We start from the raw sequence: 20867 nt of genomic DNA, 5'->3' as shown, positions 1-20867 counted from the left end.
CTGAGATACCCCACACTCCAGCAGTACCCCTCACCTAGTACTGGGACACCCCACACTCCAGCAGCACCCCCTCACCTAGCACTAAGGCACCCACACTCCAGCAGCACCCCTCCCCTAGTACTGAGACACCCCACACTCCAGCAGCACCCCTCACCTAGTACTGAGACCCCCCACACTTCAGCAGCACCCCTCATCTAGTACTGAGACACCCCACACTCCAGCAGCACCCCTCACCTAGTACTAGGACACCCCACACTCCAGCAGCACCCCCTCACCTAGCACTAAGGCACCCACACTCCAGCAGCACCCCTCCCCTAGTACTGAGACACCCCACACTCCAGCAGCACCCCTCACCTAGTACTGGGACACCCCACACTCCAGCAGCACCCCCTCACCTAGCACTAAGGCACCCACACTCCAGCAGCACCCCTCCCCTAGTACTGAGACACCCCACACTCCAGCAGCACCCCTCACCTAGTAATGGGACACCCCACGCTCCAGCAGCACCCCTCACCTAATACTGAGACACCCCACACTCCAGCAGCACCCGTCACCTAGTACAGGGCACCCACACTCCAGCAGCACCCCTCATCTAGTACTGAGACACCCCACACTCCAGCAGCGCCCCTCACCTAGTACTGGGACACCCCACGCTCCAGCAGCACCCCTCACCTAGTACTCCCACGCGGTAGTTGAGCGTGATGACGATGATGTTGCCGTAGCTGGCCAGCACGCTGCCGTCAATCATGTTGCCAGTGCCCTCCATGTAGGACCCCCCGTGGATGTACACCATCACCGGCTTGGCACCGCTGTCTCGAATATCTGGAAAAAAGAGAGAGGTGTGACAGGCTGTTGTCATTGTGAGACTGAGGCCTGGGAGAGGAGGCCAGGTGAAGGCCTCATCCAGGATTCCAAAAATAACAAGTCTACCATCAAACCCAAAGCAATACCAACTTCCCAGGACCTTGTTTGACAGCCAATGGGATGACGCCTCTCCCTCCCTGTGACCCCGCCCATGTGTCAGGTGACGCAGGCGATGGAGTGAAGAAACCTGGTCCTGGTTGGACAATCTCAGAGTGGTGTGAAGGAAGCCAGTGTGGGTGGGATAAGTATTGTCTGTTGTCAGCCCCAGTCCTAAGGAATGAGTTTGACATGAACCAGGACGGGCCACAGATCCTAGAGGTCCATTGGGGTCCTGTTGATGGGAAGAGAAAAAACCCAACTGGAAGGCCCCTGTGACTCAGAGGCGGATGACGATCTTGGCGCACAGGGTTATTCCCTCACGTGATCTTGGCAGACAGGGTTACTCCCTCACGTGATCTTGGTGGACAGGGTTACTCCCTCACGTGATCTTGGCAGACAGGGTTACTCCCTTACGTGATCTTGGTGGACGGGGTTACTCCCTCACGTGATCTTGGTGGACATGGTTATACCCTCACGTGATCTTGGCAGACAGGGTTACTCCCTCACGTGATCTTGGTGGACAGGGTTATTCCCTCACGTGATCTTGGCAGACAGGGTTACTCCGTCACGTGATCTTGGTGGACAGAGTTACTCCCTCATGTCATCTTAGCGGACAGCGTCACTCCCTAAAGTGATCTTGGTCCACAGGGTTACTCCATCATGTGATCTTGGCAGACAGGGTTACTCCCTCACGAGATCTTGGTGGACAGGGTTATTACCTCACGTGATCTTGGCAGACAGGGTTACTCCCTCACGTCATCTTGGTGGACAGGGTTATTCCCTCACATGATCTTGGCAGACAGGGTTACTCCGTCACGTGATCTTGGGGGACAGGGTTATTACCTCACGTGATCTTGGCAGACAGGGTTACTCCCTCACGTCATCTTGGTGGACAGGGTTATTCCCTCACATGATCTTGGCAGACAGGGTTACTCCGTCACGTGATCTTGGGGGACAGGGTTATTACCTCACGTGATCTTGGCAGACAGGGTTACTCCCTCACGTCATCTTGGTGGACAGGGTTATTCCCTCACATGATCTTGGCAGACAGGGTTACTCCGTCACGTGATCTTGGGGGACAGGGTTATTACCTCACGTGATCTTGGCAGACAGGGTTACTCCCTCACGTCATCTTGGTGGACAGGGTTATTCCCTCACATGATCTTGGCAGACAGGGTTACTCCGTCACGTGATCTTGGTGGACAGAGTTACTCCCTCATGTCATCTTAGCGGACAGCGTCGCTCCCTAACGTGATCTTGGTCCACAGGGTTACTCCATCATGTGATCTTGGTAGACAGGATTACTCCGTCACTAATGAGACAAAAATCCCATCCACAAAATTTCAATTCCATGCTATCCTACGGAACTTGTGATACGGAAGACAGAATATCTGTCACGTTTATAAAGGATTATTCCATCCGCTAAGATCGTAGGGCATGATTACGATCTTGGAGGATCAGATACTCCGTCACAAGTGGATGGACTCATCACAAATGTGATGGATATTCCGTCTGCCGTATTACAAGTTCCATAGGATATAATGGAATTGTAATTTGGCGGACTGGATATCGTCACGTGTGTGAACGAGTAACCATGTCTGCCAAGATGCTAATCAGGCCTGAATGTGTTGAGTGTCTTCTCATCAAGAGTCTCGTCTTTGTGATTGGTGTCTGGTGCTGCAAAAGTGATCCATAACTGAAATTTGCAACACTTTATCCTCGTGTTTCTCACTTCTGCCTAGAAGTGCACTTTGGTACAAAAACTTCGACCAAAACTAGATGGTAGCCTTTTTCTAAAGATGTCAGCTACCACCAAGGGCACATCACTGGCTCTTTTTGTCATGTTTGCCCCACAAATATTGAAACCAAAGATGGATCTTTTCTAAGTGATTTGAATTAAGACTCAGCTGTTTTCAGCTATGTCTTATCGCTCCTGGAAGAGTCATAGTGTCTTGAAAGGATGAAGAGCAGGTACTGGCCCTTGGCACATAGTGGCGCCGGACGTGGCTACCAAGCACAGGTATATGTCTGGTCTAGGATCCAGCATTGGCAATGGATGTTGGAATCTGTAAAAGGAAGAGTTTTGGTTTCTGCAGTTGGTCCTAGTAGAATGGTCACGCATGAGACACACGGTCATCGGTTTCTCATGACCTCCAGACAGGGCGTCTTTTGGCCAGTACCTTATTATTGCTGCCATAGAGTGTCCTGGGGTGACCTTGATGGATGTTCCAAGCAAGGGCAGTTGACATGGCTGGTCCTGCTCTGAACATCCTAGGACGGAGGAATCTTCGGGTGATGTGGGGTCTCCGTCCTAGCGTTTAACTTAGACCACTAAGGAGATGATTGACGTTCTAGGAAGGGAGAATGTTCAGTGACACGGGGTCTCCATCCTGGCGTGTAACGTAGACCACTAAGGAGATGACTGACATCCTAGGATGGAGGGATCTTCAGGAGACGCGGGGTCCCCGTCCTAGCGTTTAACATAGACCACTAAGGAGATGGCTGATATTTTAGGAAGGAGGGATCTTCAGGAGATGCGGGGTCTCCATCCTGATGTGTAACGTAGATCACTAAGGAGACGACGGACCCTGAAGGGCTAACCCACCCAGCTTTTTTAACTGTGTTTGAGGTGAACCTCATCTCCCAGAGGTATGACTGCTTCTCCTGGTCCTGTAAAGTGGTATTGCTTTAGGAAAGGTCAAAGGGTGTCAGCGGCGGTTGGGGGAGGAGGGGCCAGATTCCCACGTCTCATGACATGAGCTCATTCATTGCATGAATACGACAACCTGAGGGTGTGTGTCACTCCTTGGAAACAGCGATGGGAGGGTGCAGAAAGGAAGGAAGGACTGAGGGAGAGAGGAGGGAAGAGGAAATGGGGGTAGGAGGAGGACACAGGAGCACTCATCAATGACACAAGACAACCAAGAAGGGCAAACCAAGAAGTGTAGGAAAACGAAGACAAATGTCATGATGAAATGGGGTGTTTAGTGCCTGGCGACAAGGGCTGAAGGGCTGCAGGTGTCTGACCACATTCCTGTGGTCAGGAGGGAGCTCTTTGGGATCCGGGTCTGTGGCTGTGTAAATTCAGTGATTGTAGTTATGTTTTCTGCCTGTGTGCCCTCCGTCACTGTGATCATGATTCATGGTTGTGTGCTCTCAGTGACAGTGGTCAAGTTTCCTGGTTGTGTAACTGCTCTCGTGGGTGCCAGCACACCGTACTTGGGTGTGTGGCTTGCACCACATGTTAACTCACTCAGTGTATGGGATAACTGGATGTGTGGTCCCACCCCTTGCAAGCACGACACTTATCTTTGTGACAAAAACCCAGGTGGTGTGGATACCTTGCCTCTTAGCCAAAGTGCCATCCTGCATGGCTTCTCCCTTAGCGGTAAGGTCCACATGTCCTACTGTGTGACTGCTCCCCGTGTGGTAAGGTCAACCTGCCCCAATGTATGACTGCTCCCCATGTGGTTAGGTCAACCTGCCCCAATGTATGACTGCTCCCCATGTGGTAAGGTCAACCTGCCCCACTGTGTGACTGCTCCCTCTGTTGTAAGTTCAATCTGCCCTACTATGTGACTGCTTCCCGTGTGGTAAGGTCAACGCGCCCTACTGTGTGACTGCTTCCCGTGTGGTAAGGTCAACGTGCCCTACTGTGTGACTGCTTCCCGTGTGCTAAGGTCAACGTGTCCTTCTGTGTGACTGCTTCACGTGTGCTAAGGTCAACCTGCCCCACTGTGTGACTGCTCCCCATGTGTTAAGGTCAACCTGCCCCACTGTGTGACTGCTCCCTGTGTGGTAAGGTCAACCTGCCCCACTGTGTGACTGCTCCCCATGTGGTATGGTCAACCTGCCCCACTGTGTGACTGCTCCCCGTGTGGTAAGGTCAATCTGCCCTACTGTGTGACTGCTTCCCGTGTGGTAAGGTCAACGCGCCCTTCAGTGTGACTGCTTCCCATGTGGTATGGTCAACGCGCCCTACTGTATGACTGCTTCCCGTGTGGTAAGGTCAACCTGCCCCACTGTGTGACTGCTCCCCATGTGGTAAGGTCAACCTGCCCTACTGTGGGACTGCTCCATGTGGTAAGGTCAACGTGCCCTACTGTGTGACTGCTCCCTCTGTTGTAAGGTCAATCTGCCCTACAGTGGGACTGCTCCATGTGGTAAGGTCAACGTGCCCTACTGTGTGACTGCTCCCCGTGTGGGAAGGTCAACCTGCCCTATTGTTTGACTGCTCTCCATGTTGTAAGGTCAGGGTATTTGGTGTTTTAACCACAGCCACTGCAGTTCCCTGGTTGACCTCCACAGCACTGCTCTCCTGAAGCCAAGGGCAGGAGATAATAGACCTCAGTACAGAAGTGTTAGTTCTTCGAAGACCTGGAGGGTATTGCCAAGCGCAGGGATGCAGCATTGCCTTTAGAGGGGAGATTATGGCACACCGACAAGTGGATAGGTCCTGCTGTAGGAGGTGGTTGAAATTACAGCAGTGCAGGGGGTCTCTCTCTCTCTCTCTCACTGTATGTGTGAGTGTGGAGAGAGAGGGAGAGAGAGAGACAGTGAAGAAGAGCTACTCTCCCCAACCCATGCCTTCGTAGAGTTTTATAAACAATTTTACTCTCCACCACACAGCAGCGAGCAGTGGAACCCGCCTCCTTTCCAGTGCTCAGAAGACACTACTGCAATCCGCCCTTATCTCCCCCTATGAGTAGAGTACAGAAGCCATCTCCCCCCAGGGCAGAGACATGGATGCCACCTTGTTGTCTCATCTCCTGTGGGAGCACACAAACATGCAGTGTGGACATGTTCTGAGGAGGATGGGTCTTGGAGAGCAGATGAGTGTGAGACACTGTTCCCCTCTGGTTGCTTGCGAGTCTACTAGAACCCTTCTGGAGAAGGCTCTGGTACCCTCAGCAGCACCCACTTCTTTGGCTTGTGCTGGGCTTCCCTTGGGATGAGTTCTCATGCTCAGCTCAAACACACTTCCACCTCCACATCACCTGATGTAGTGGCATGCACTGCTACAAGATGGCGGCGCTATGACCCCAGAGAGCAAGATGGTGGAAGTCCAGGGCGTGCAGAACGCTGCCCTGAGGACAGCCTACCGCATTAAAGCCGGCAAGAAGGTGCCTGCGAAGAAGAAGACATTGAGTGAAGAAGATAACTGGCCACCGTAGGACCTGAGAAAGGACTCAGAGCGGGTGAGTGAGTGAGGGCTGGTGGGTAGCACCATGAATGCCATTTGGAGCTTCTAAGACCACGGCTTGCACCCATTCCCTGCAGGGTGAGCAGCTCCACATCTCAGAGTTACCATCAGCTGCTGAGCTCAGTCATGAAGGAGTGTCAGGGGAGGAGGGTGTAATACTCATGTGTCCGGGGCGTCCCGCATCATTTTGTGCGCACCAGTGGGCGGGGAGCCAGGTATATCTACCTCTCCCCTCACCTGGCGATCCTTTTTCCCTGAGATCCTGATGCAAGCAATGAAAGCCACTATGAGTAAGTTGAGCAACCAATTAAGTGAATGTGAGTTATGGGGGTCTAAGATAACGCCACCTTTAGTTTGGCATGGGACCAGGACTGGTGAAGCAGTGGAAATCACTTGCATGCTAAGTCCACAGGATGTTTTGATGCGGACGGGGTTCTTTTGTCCAGAGTGGGCATGGACCTGTTTCTGTTGGACTTGGGGAATGCCTTAGAATCAGCAGGGTATAAGTAAGAATGCTAAGGAAGAATGCCTGCCTTGGTGGGTGGGCCCTGGGTGTGACGGATGTCATGGCGGAGTTATAGGGCGATCCAGAGGCTGAATGGTCCATAGGGTTACCCTCTTCAGGAGCACAAGAAGGGTGCAAATATCACACAACCCCAGGAAGTCCTTACGGCAGAACCCTGGAGTAACGACGGCGCCCCTTTAGTCCTGCGGGTGGTTGTAAACCTGAGCATCCAGGGGCTTCCCTGGATACGCTCCACCCTCTCAAGGGGCGTGAGTAGATGGGTGGACTGGTGGTCCACATGATGTAAGGGGTACTCCCCCAAAATGGTGAGCAAAGATTGGTTAGGGCCACAGTGCAATTTGGCTCATCAGGTGGGTGGAGCAGTTTAGGGGTGTCACTGCTGCCTGCCCTTGGATCGCCCATAAGTTGATCCCCCATGTTGGCATATTCTATAATGTAAATAAGCCTGAAACAATGTTTTCTCCAACAATGTGTCTTGTGTGTTTATTATGAGATTGTTGGGGTTTGCAGTATGTTGCTGATATCGGCACTATGCCCATTTCTTCTGTACCCAGACATGTTCCGCCCCACTTCCTGTTCTACCTCTCCAACAGGAAGTCGTGTCCAGACTCTATCTTGGAAAGCAGGGGTGCTCAGTGCTGCAGGGCCCTAGGCCTGGTGTCTACTGCTCTACGCTGTGTCAAGGCCTCAAAACTTAACCCAGATGTTGCGGCAGCAGCCATGCTGGGTTTTCACCATCCGTGGTAGGTCTTGGCATGTTCTCCTCTGCTTGCATGTTTGTATGAAAAGCTTCTAGAAAGGTACATGAAGGACAGAACCTCTGGGGACCACATGAAGAGCTGATTGTGCAACCAAATTATAAATTCAAAAATAAATGCAAAGATATGGTGGATGGGATGTGAAAAGCCGTGAAGGTAAAACGCATCTGGACACCCCCACTGTTTTGACTCCCCATCAAATGCTCTTCTTATAGTTGAAAGACCCTGTGCCCTATTTGTTGGTGGGCAAGAAATGCGTGATGAGCAGCAGCCGATGCGTGGGGAATCCTGCCCGTGCCAACCCCGCAGACACTACTGAACTGAGACCAAGGTGCCCTCCCCCGCCCCGGCCCCGCCTCCACTCTGTGAATAAACGTGTTCTCTGCACATGCTGGTGACACTGGCATTCTGGCCTTCTTGCATCGCACGACCAAAGAAAAAATGCAAACGCAACCAAAAAAAAGAGAAAAAAAATGTCAGCATACCATTGGTGCTAACAAAGAAATCTATCTACAAAGGAAGGAAGATGCAGAGAGAGAAAAGAGGGAAGGAGAAAGAAGAGAGAAGAGAGAAAGAAAGAGCTGGCAACGGTGGCATTCCATGCAGCGGGCCGGGCACCAGAAATACCTTCGTCTTCGTCACCGTCATTATCCGCTAAATCATCGCCCTGTTTCTTAGCGCTGGTTCCTGAGGACCAAAACACGGGGAGACAAGAGCGAAGAAACCAAGAAACAAAGAGAGAATTCAAAAATAGTATGACAGGAGATACAGCAGCGGAGAACATTACCTGATCAAAGAGTGGCCTGGAGGGGGCACGAGCTTCAGACATGAGCACCAGTGAACTTACAGCTTCCCACACACACTCAAACACATGACCCCACACACACACATGTACACCTGGACACACACATAAATACACACACCTGGCCATACACACACATGATCCCACACACACACACGATCCCACACATGCACACACACACATAAATACACACACCTGACATACACACACATGATCCCACACACATGCACACACACCCACAAATACACACACATGATCCCACACACACACACATGCACACCTGACCCCCACACACACATATCCACACACACTCTCTCTCACACACACATTCAAACACTCACTCACACCTGACCACTCACACACCTGCCCCAAACAAAACTTGTCCTCACACACCTGCCCCCACATACATGCATCTTTCCACACACACCTGCCCACATATACATCTGCTCACCCGCACATACACCTGACCAGACACACACATAAGCCCACACACATTCATACACACCTACCAACACACAAACACATGACCTGACACATACTCATGCACACCTGTAGAACACACATACATATGAACACACCTGACCCCCACACACACTCAGATATACACACAAACACACATTCACAGCTGCCCACACACAGTCAAGTGAACGATCTGACAAATACTCATGCAAACCTGCACATACATACATACACATGTACACACACCTGACCCCATACCACACTCCCTTATCCAGACACACTCTCTCACACATACACACACACTCACACCTGCCCCCAAACACATCTTCCCCACACACACCTGGCCCCACATACACACATCTTCCCAGACACACAATCACTCACATCTGCCCAAGCACACCTGCCTTTCCTAAACACACCTGCCCACCCACACACACCTGCCCAGACACACATATACTCCCACACACATACATTCACACCTACACACACATACACACACCTGCCCTCCTCAAATGCACACCTGTCCACATGGGCACACTGCCCCTGCATACACACACCTGCCCGAATACACACACACACACACCTGTCCCCTACAAACACACACCTGTTAACACACACACACAAAAATACTGCCCCACATATGCACATACACACCTGCCCACACACAAAGTTGTCCACACACACACTTAACCACACAGGGCCCGAGTCACAGAACTATCTTAAGACAAAATCCTAAACTTACTGTTTCATGTTGGTATTCACAAAAGGCACTTACTCATTTAGGTATTCACAGATGACACTTTACTCATTTCGGTATTCACAGAAGTTAGGAGTCCTAACTTTAGGACTCCTAAATGCCTTCTGTGAATACCGAAAGTCTTAAAGTTAGGATTTTTCTCAGTTTAGGAGTAGTAAAGTCAGGAGTCCTAACATGCACATAATATTCCACACACACCTATCCACCGGCACACACCTGCCCAGACACACACACATACACCCACAGACACTTATAAACACCCGTTCACCAGTAGCGGTCGGTGGTGAGAGTGCGCCAGACGGTGACGTGGGGTGGGGGAGGAGCTGGGTGGGGGGTAGTAAACTACGGAATACGGCCGCCAAATACAGGTAAGTAAACATAAAAATAAATAAAAGAAATTTTGTTGCGCGCACTATACAGTTCAGCACTCCCACCACCGACCACTACTGCTGCTCACACACAAACACACTTGCACACCTACCCACACACATACTTCCACACACACCTGTGCCACGCATACCTGCCCCACACACAGACCCCTACCCCACGTCACCTAACCAACCTCACACACACACACACCTGTCCCCCCACATACATACACACCTGTCCATAGACACCACCTACCCACACTCACACACACCTGCCCCCAACACACCTGTCCACACACACACTGTCCCCACACACACACATACCTGACCACACTCAAACTTTCCACACACTCACTCACACTGGCCCACACAAACACCTGCCTTTCCTACCCACACCTGTCCACCCACACACACGTGCAGAGACACACAAATACACTCACCCGCATTCATTCACACCTGTCTCAACACACACCTGTACAGACACACAAATACACCCACACACACCTGCACACACACACATATGCCCACACACACACAGCCTATCCCCCAGACACACCCACCCTCACAAACGCACCTGCCCCCACCCAGACCTGTCGACACATCCACAGCTCCCACATACACACACCTGACCACACACACAGCAGCCCACACATACACACTTAACCCCACGCCTACTCTCTCTCACACACACCCAAACTCACATTCACACATGCCCACAAACACACACCTGCCCCAACACAACTTCCCCCACACACCTGCCCCCACATACACACAACTTCACACACACACTCATAACTGTCCTCACACACGCACCTGCCTTCCCTACACACACCAGCTCACACATACATATACACCCACACATTCATACACACCTGCCCACACTCCCAAACCCACACTCACACCAGCTCATGCACACACACACCTGCCCCCACACACATACACACAAACATTACCCATACTCACATAAACCTGTCCACACACATACCTGTCCATATACACAATGCCCCCACTTACACACACACACCCACCCCACCACACACACACACACACACACACGTATTCATACACTCTCTCTCTCTTACACACACACTCAAACACACACTTGCACCTGCCCACACACCCCTGCCCCCAAACAGAACTTCCCCGCACACACTGGCCCCCACATTCCCTTAACATTCCACACACACCTGCCCCCAAACAGAACTTCCCTACACACACTGACCCCCACTTTCACTTAACATTCCACACACACCTGCACACCGGCACATACCTGCCCAGACACACACACATACACCCAGATACACTTATAAACACCTGCTCACACACACAAACACACATGCACACCTGCACATATACCTACTTCCACACACACCTGTTCCATACATACCTGCCCCCGCACACACAAACCTACCACACCATAACTACCTACCCACCCTCACACACACACACCTGTCCCCCCACACACATACACACCTGTCCACACACACCACCTCTCCACACTCACACACACCTGCCCCCCACAAACCTGTCCACACACACACACACACTGTACCCACACACACATGCCTGACCACACTCAAACGTTCCACACACTCACTCACACTGGTCCACACAAACACCTGTCTTTCATATGCACACCTTTCCACCCACACACTCCTGCAGAGACACACACATACACTCACACACATTCATTCACACCTGTCTCCACACACACCTGTACAGGCACACAAATACACCCTCACCTGCACACACACATATGTCCACACACACAGCCTATCCCCCAGACACACCCACCATCACACACACACCTGCCCCCACCAACACCTCTCCACACATATACAGCCCCCACATACACACACACCTGACCACAAACACAGCTGCCCACACATACACACTTAACCACATGCCCACTCTCTCTCACACACATACCCAAACACACATTCGAACCTGCCAACACACACACACCTGCCCCAAACATAACTTCCCCCACACATCTGCCCCCACATACACACAAATGCCCACACACTCATAGCTGCCCTCAAACACACACCTGCCTTCCCTATACTCACCAGCCCAATCACACACATACCCCCACACATTCATTCACTCCTGCCCAAACTCACACACACCTTCCCCCACACATGTCCACACACACACACCTGTCCCCAAACCCAACATCCTCCATGCGCACCGGCCTTACATACACACATCTTCCCACACTCACACCTGCCCACACACACACACATACCTTCCCTACACATACTTGTACACCCACACCCATATGCCCACACACACATATGCCAAACACACACTCACACCTGCCCACACATATACACTCACCTGCCCCCCACAAACACACACCTGTCCACACACACACTGCCGCCACATACACACACCTGACCACACACACACACACCTGTCCACACACACACTGCTGTAACATACAAACATACACACACCTGCACACACAACTGCCCCCCACAAACACACACCTGTACACCCACACCCTCCCCCCACACACCTGCCCACACACAGCTGCCCACACACACAATTTACCCACACATGCTCTCACACACACACTCTAACACACACTCACACCTGCCCACACACACTAGCCCCCACACACAACTTCCCCCCACACACACCTGCCCCACATACACAAAACGTCCCCCACACATTCACATCAACCCGCATACATGCCTGCCTTCCCTGTACACAACTGCTCACTCCACACACATGCACAGACACACACATATGCCCACACACATTCATACACACCTTCCTACACACACATGCACAGACACATACATACACCCACTGACACCTGCATAGACACACATATATGCCCACACATGCCTACCCAACCAAACACACACCCTCACACCCACCTCTCCCTCCACACACACACACACCTGCCCACTCACACACACCTACTCAAATTCACACACACACACACCTGCCCCCCATGCACACCAGTGCAGAACCACACACACACACACACTGCCCCACATACACACACATGACCACACACGCTGGCCACGTGCACATCTGCTCCCAGTCACAACTCCCCCCACACACACCTGTCCCACACAGACACATCTTTCCCCACACACACTCACACCTGCCCACACATACACCTGCTTTCCCTAGTTTCACCTGCCCAGACACACATATGCCCACACACATTCATATACACCTGCCCACACACTCATGCATGCCTACACACATACACACACTCATATCTACATACACACATGTAAACAACACACATACACACACCTGTCCACACACACTGCCCCACATACACACACACACACCTGTCCCCCACACACATACACACACCTGCCCCAACACACACCTACCCACATTCACACATCTGCCCCCACACACCTGTCTTTATACACACTGTCCCTACATACACACACCTTCCCAGCCGAACACATTTATCCACACACACTCACACCTGCCCCCACACACCTGTCCCTAAACACACCTGCCCCCACAAATGCAAACACACACACACCAGCCCACACACATACTCACACACCTGTCCCAAACACATACCTGTCCCCACACACCCATGCCTACCCCACAACACACACACCCTCACATGCGCACCTGTCCATTCACACATATACACACACACACCTGCCCACACTCACACACATCTGTCCCCCCACACACACCTGTCCAATCACACACTTGCCGACATACACACACTCTCAACCACACACACAAACATGCACACTTACACCTGCCCACACACACACCTCCCCACACACTTATACACACCTGCCTACCCACATACACACTTGCGCACCCACCCACACACACTCACACACCTGCCAACACACACACCTGCCCACACTCTCACACACACATACACCTGCTCACACACACGCCTGCCTCCACCGCTCACACCTGCCCACACACACAACTGCCAACACACACAGAGATACTCACACCAGCCTACACACACACACAAACACACACAACAAACATAGAAAGTAGACAAATCTTATATAAAAATTGAAAAAGAACCATTAAGAAAGGAAAGGGCGGTTAGCATCAGAGAGACAGGGGTCAGCTCATATCTCCCACTCTTTCAGTGTGCACTCTAGTTGTCTTCTAGCCCATGGCCTGCAACCCTCTGGGGCACGCATGATGTCTACTCCAGTCTCACAGGCAGTGTAATTGTAGTAAACAAGGAGTGCTTACTTACTTGCAAAATGTGTTCTCTCCATCGGTAATGGCTCAACTGGAGTAAGGACTTTGAAAGGGATGCACTGGTGTCCATGTGCTGACGCCCCGCAGACCCCCAACCCCTACAGCGAATTCCCTTTACTGAGCACATGCATGGGGGCGGTGCTAGTGTGTGGAGTGAACATGTATGTAAAGTGAACGTTCTATAATGATTGCTCAAAGGAGCACTTGTGTATACGGTTTCCATTGCTCCACTGATGAACTTCCAACCGCCACCTCAAGGCGTTAAAACTGTGGTTGATTCTGTCCTGTGACATCCTTGTTTTCTGTTTCAGAGTTAATGCCCTTTGTCAAGGGCATTAATCAGTATATCCGTGTCTGTTGGACAGGCCACAGGGAAGGCCGCTCTCCCCCAGCCCGACCCGGCTTCAGCCCGGTCCCGCAGGAACCTCACACCACTCTTGCACGGCCTCCGTCCCCTCAGGGACCCCTGCCCTCGAGTATGTCAACCTCGTGGGCCCGATCCACTGCCCGTCTACGCGCCCATCCCGGGGCGCCATCTTGGACACTCCACCCCGTGGCCGCCTGGCCTCCGGCCGACCTCAACCCTGGGCCTGGCCAGGCCTCAGACATCCCGGCACCACCCTCTACCCAGGAGGTGAGCGGGCTACTTGGCAAGTCAATGGGAGAAAGAGGTGTCGATGGCTCTCCCCCACCAAGTGCCGCTCACCCATCGCCTCCCCGGGCACTGGCTCCACCTCCCTGCTGTGTGTCTGGACTCCCTCATCCCGGACCCCCCGACCTCCAAGTGCGAGGGTCCGGACATCAAAGCACACCAGCCCTATAACTGGGGCAGCTCCAGAGCAGGAAGGCAGTTGTATCTTGGAGTCGAGAGACGTAAAGAGGAACTCATCCTGGACAGGCGACTGGCGCTGCCGTAGCTCTGTCTTGTGCACCATCGTCCTGCCTGTTGGCGCTGCCACAGCCTTCGTAATCTTCATCACCTTCATCGTCGTCGGGACCTGCTGGCGTGGCCGCGGACCGTTGTAACCGCCATCTTCACCGGGACCTGCAGGCTCCGCCGCGGACCGTCGTTTTCCTTCGTCCATCTCGGGACCTGCCTGGCTCCGCCGCGGCCCGATCATCTAGAACGCCGAGCTCGAGGATTGAGAGCTATTTTCCACTCATTGGTAACAAAGACTGTCCCGCTACCCCTTTCCTAAGCCAGAGACTAGAACCGAGGGGACCCCTGAGTCCAGACCTCCTTGTATCCATCATCGTAACCTAAGAATTGCATATAAAGTCTCGTTAACCTTCAAACTTGTGTGGTGTCTGTCTGTGGGGGGGAAGTTACTTATCTGTACAGTCGTTGGAGACGGCTCTCCCTGGAGACCTCTCCCCGTAATCTCGGCCGACCCTCCCGGTCCGTCTACAAATCTCAGTATATGCAGAGGGTGATAAAAGGTTGTGTTCCTATAACATGGATACATGTTATATATTTGTCATCTGTTTGCCTAAAAAGTGCTGTCTTTCCATCAAAATCTGTTTGCTATGGCGCCTCTGATGTTTGTAAAAGGCCTTGGATGTGGCTACGGTTGTTATTGGCTGTAAGGCCCCCCCGCTCCACATGTTAGCACGCGAGAGGTCTGCTACAGACAGCAACTCGTTACTTCTTATGACTGTCTGCGGTTGTTTACGAGCTTGGCAGCCGCAGCGGCTTCCTCTGGGCCAATCTGTAATAATCTGTCATCTATTCGGAGTTGGCAGGTCTGTTAATCGCCTTCCTAATTTACAAGTTCTGTTTGTGCAGTGTGTAATCCATTCCCTCTGAGCTCTCCCCTGTGGTACTCCGCCTTGAGGTTAGCACCTTTCTGGCTGTTCCTTCAGTAAGTATCTACACGCGCCATTGTTTTTGTTAATTGTACCATAAACTGCCCACTTCCACCCCCCAAAACCTTTAGGTGTCTCCCAGTCAACGCCAAAAGGACCATCACGCTGGCCCTCGTCAGGTGTAGGCTAGACTACGGAAACACACGCCAGCCCTCGTCACCAGCAGGCGGGACTACGGAAACACTTGCAGGCCCTCATCACCCGCAGGCGGGACTACGGAAACACACGCCAGCCCTCGTCACCAGCAGGCGGGACTACGGAAACACACGCGAGCCCTCGTCACCAGCAGGCGGGACTACGGAAACACACGCTAGCCCTCGTCACCAGCAGGCGGGACTACGGAAACACTTGCAGGCCCTCATCACCCGCAGGCGGGACTACGGAAACACACGCCAGCCCTCGTCACCAGCAGGCGGGACTACGGAAACACTTGCAGGCCCTCATCACCCGCAGGCGGGACTACGGAAACACACGCAGACCCTCGTCACTTGCAGGCTGGACTACGGGAACACACGCAGGCCCTCGTCACCAGCAGGCTAGACTACGGGAACACACGTGGGCCCTCATCACCCGCAGGCGGGACTACGGAAACACACGCAGACCCTCGTCACTTGCAGGCTGGACTACGGGAACACACGCAGGCCCTCGTCACCAGCAGGCTAGACTACGGGAACACACGTGGGCCCTCATCACCAGCAGGCTGGACTACGGGAACACACGCAGGCCCTCGTCACCAGCAGGCTGGACTATGGAAACACACGCGAGCCCTCGTCACCAGCAGGCGGGACTACGGAAACACATATAGGCCCTCATCACCAGCAGGCGAAACTACGGAAATACACGCAGACCCTTGTCACTAGCAGGCGGGACCACAGGAGCACACGGAGGCCCTCGTCACAAGCAGGCGGGACTACGGAAACACACGCAGACCATCGTCACTTGCAGGCTGGACTACAGGAACACAAGCAGGCCCTCGTCAGCAGCAGGCTAGACTACGTGAACACACGTGGGCCCTCATCACTGGCAGGCTGGACTACGGAAACACACGCAGGCCCTCGTCACTAGCAGGCTGGACTCTCGGAACACAGGCGAGCCCTCGTCATCAGCAGGCGGGACTACAGAAACACATGCAGGCCCTCGTCACCAGCAGGCGGGACTACGGAAACACATGCAGACCCTTGTCACTAGCAGGCGGGACTACAGGAACACACGCGGGCCCTCGTCACTAGCAGGCTGAACTACGGAAACACAGCAAGGCCCTCGTCACTAGGAGGCTGGACTACGGAAACATCCCAGGCCCTCGTCACTAGCAGGCTGAACTACGGAAACACACGCAGGCCCTCGTCACCAGCAGGCTGGACTACGGAAACACACGCATGCCCTCGTCACCAGCAGGCTGGACTACAGAAACACCCCAGGCCCTCGTCACTAGGAGGCTGGTCTACTGAAACACACACAGGCCCTCATCACCAGCAGGCGGGACTACGGAAACACACACAGGCCCTCATCACCAGCAGGCGGGACTACAGGAACAGACACAGGCCCTCGTCACCAGCAGGCTGGACTACGGAAACACACGCAGGCCCTCATCACTAGCAGGCGGGACTCCCTGGAACACACGCAGGCCCTCGTCACCAGCAGGCTGGACTACGGAAACACACGCGGGCCCTCGTCACCAGCAGGCTGAACTACGGGAACACACGCAGGCTCTCATCATCAGCAGACTGGACTACGGGAAGACACACAGGCCCTCATCACCAGCAGGCTGGACTAAGGTAACACACGCAGGCCCTCGTCACTAGCAGGCTGGACTACAGGAACACACACAGGCCCTCGTCACCAGCAGGCTGGACTAGGGAAACACACGCAGGCCCTCATCACTAGCAGGCGGGACTCCCTGGAACACACGCAGGCCCTCGTCACCAGCAGGCTGGACTACGGAAACACACGCGGGCCCTCGTCACCAGCAGGCTGAACTACGGGAACACACGCAGGCTCTCATCATCAGCAGACTGGACTACGGGAAGACACACAGGCCCTCATCACCAGCAGGCTGGACTACGGAAACACACGCGGGCCCTCGTTACCAGCAGACTCGACCACAGGAACACACGCGGGCCATCGTCACCAGCAGTTTGGACTACGGAAACACACGCGGGCCCTCGTCAACAGCAGGCTGAACTACAGGAACACACGCAGGGTCTCATCACCAGCAGACTAGACTACAGGAACACACACAGGCCCTCGTCACCAGCAGGCTGGACTAAGGTAACACACGCAGGCCCTCGTCACTAGCAGGCTGGACTACAGGAACACACACAGGCCCTCGTCACCAGCAGGCTGGACTACGGAAACACACGCAGGCCCTCATCACTAGCAGGCGGGACTCCCTGGAACACATGCAGGCCCTCGTCACCAGCAGGCTGGACTACGGAAACACACGCGGGCCCTCGTCACCAGCAGGCTGAACTACGGGAACACACGCAGGCTCTCATCATCAGCAGACTGGACTACGGGAAGACACACAGGCCCTCATCACCAGCAGGCTGGACTACGGAAACACACGCGGGCCCTCGTCACCAGCAGACTCGACCACAGGAACACACGCGGGCCATCGTCACCAGCAGTTTGGACTACGGAAACACACGCGGGCCCTCGTCACCAGCAGGCTGGACCACAGGAACACACGCAGGCCCTCGTCACCAGCATGCTGGACCACGGGAACACACGCAGCCCCTCGTCACCAGCAGGCTGGACTACAGAAACACACGCAGGCCTTTGTCACCAGCAGGCTGGACTACGGGAACACTCGCAGGCCCTCGTCACCAGCAGGCTGGACTACTGGAGCACACACAGGCCCTCAACACCAGCAGACTGGACTACGGGAATACCCGCAGGCCCTCGTCACCAGCAGCCTGGACTACAGAAACACACGCAGGCCCTCGAAACCAGCAGGCTAGACTATGGGAACACATGCAGGCCCTCAATGCCAGCAGGCTGGACTACGGGAACACACGCAGGCCCTCGTCACCAGCAGGCTGGACTACGGAAACACACACAGGCCCTCAACACCAGCAGACTGGACTACGGAAACACATGCAGGCCCTCGTTGCCAGCTCGCTGGACTACGGGAACACACGCAGTCCCTCGTCACCAGCAGGCTAGACTACGGGAACACATGCACGTCAACCCTATGTGTGCTAGGACCCTCTCGGCTCTGGATGGACTCTACAGCGAGTTCCGTAATCTGTTGGGTGGTGTTAAGGTGTGGTTATAAAAGGTTATGACGTAGTGCATGCAGAGAATAGTTGTCCGTTGAAGAATAAAGAGGTTTGTTACCGAGATCCTTGGGCTTCATATTCATTTACATGCTCCTGGGATGGGTAGGACGCTATAACTGGTGACGAGTAGGGAATATATGCCCCCAAGAACCAAAACTGCTCTCCCCGAGAGTATGCAAATGTAGAGCAAACTACTTGTGCGTGCCACATGCTCCCCAAATTGATGCAAAGCAACCTGCATTTGGTGTATGTAGAGTAGAAGCTCTGCTCCAGCTCAAACACAGCCATCGAAGACGAGCACATTTGAAAAGCCAGTTTCATCAGCAGAATTTGCTGGTAAAGCCGAACGAAGAGATACTGTGCTGCACCGTAACAGGGGGCCGTCATCCATACAAAGGACACACTAAAAGCAGAGACACCAGGTACAACAGCAGAAATTTGCCTACCGGCACAGGCAATTAATGAGCCATACAACCTCAAAATCAGGCGAGATGACCAGGCCCAAACGATGGGGTGTTGAGTGGAGAGTTTGCAAGTTCTGCTGTGCACGAAGAACACTGTCTGAACACCTGCTCTACATGGCAGCGGAAGCAAGCGCCAAGTACAATGCGACAACTTTGCTGACCTCGCAAAGAAACAGAATATCTGTGGTAGATGGGCTGCATGCATCGAAACATTTAATGATTTCATAGATTCGCTAGAAGAAAAAGATGATAAGAGAATCATTAAATAGTTGAAAAACCTTGCCAGTGATGGAGTGAAAGAAGTGATAGAGAAAGTCTCACAAACTGATGCAATATTGAACTGAAAGACAAAAGAAGCGTCGGAAGCCAAATTCAATCCAATGGCAAATGGTGGGTACGAAATGTAAATTTTCAACGCGACAACAGGCGGGTGAAATGAAGGATGAGTTTGTTGAGAGACTTGATGCACTTATCAAATACTGTCAGTTCTGTGACTTCAGGGACTTTAATAATGGAGAAGCCACGCGCCTCAGGGTCGTTGATGCCTGTCTTTCAGATTCCTTCAAGAGACGATGTTGAGAGAGACCCTCAGTTTAGATAAAATGCTAATGGCTGTGTGAGCTAAGAATGAGCAGATCAACAAGCCGCGGATATGGAAACAGGAACAGCACGTGAAGAATCAGCACAGATCATGAAAAGCAAAGTATATGCACACAACGCGACGTTTCTAAGGAAAAAGAAGTTATGCTTCCGATGTGGATTTGCATTTCCCCATGAAGGTAAGTGTCCAGCCATAGGACAGACATGCAACAGATGTGGAAAAGAAAACAACTCCCTAATGGTCTTCAAATCGAAAGAGAATACAAAATTCACCAGAGCGAGAAGAGAAAACAGATGCCTGAAGGATCCAGCATCATTCTCGCGTGCCCACAAGGCAACATCAGTTATGACAACTGGAAACCAAGCACAGTCAATCAGTTCATCATATAAAGACTCTTCAACGTCATTATTAAGCGCTAGCGAAGAATACAGTTGTGCAGTAATGATATTGACTAAGAAATGACATGCACGTGTGGGATTGGCTGCTGGCAAAGAAGATCGACAGTCAAAGAAACATCACCAAGTGAAGAGGCCAAACTCATTTGGAAGCTGCTCTAAAATTACAATAAAGTTAAACGGTTGTCCCGTAAATT

At 52.8% G+C, this 20867-nt stretch overlaps 1 protein-coding gene across 1 annotated transcript in view; it reads right to left on the bottom strand.

The window, feature by feature from the left end:
- Positions 1–672: 672 nt before the first annotated feature.
- LOC147668220 (neuroligin-3-like) overlaps positions 673–20867 on the bottom strand; it is a gene marked incomplete at its 3' end in the record, with an annotated part of 513603 nt that continues 493408 nt past the window's right edge. The window contains exons 5-6 of the mRNA XM_086948693.1: positions 8078–8137; positions 673–822 (exon numbers count right to left, since the gene is read on the bottom strand). Of these exons, the coding sequence (XP_086804819.1) occupies positions 673–822; positions 8078–8137 (210 nt within the window). The remainder of the gene's footprint in view (positions 823–8077; positions 8138–20867) is intronic.

This window comes from Lissotriton vulgaris, unplaced genomic scaffold (genome assembly GCF_964263255.1).
Source record: "Lissotriton vulgaris unplaced genomic scaffold, aLisVul1.2 SCAFFOLD_341, whole genome shotgun sequence".
NCBI classification, from domain to species: Eukaryota; Metazoa; Chordata; class Amphibia; order Caudata; family Salamandridae; genus Lissotriton; species Lissotriton vulgaris.
This window is presented reverse-complemented; position numbering and strand designations above follow the sequence as displayed.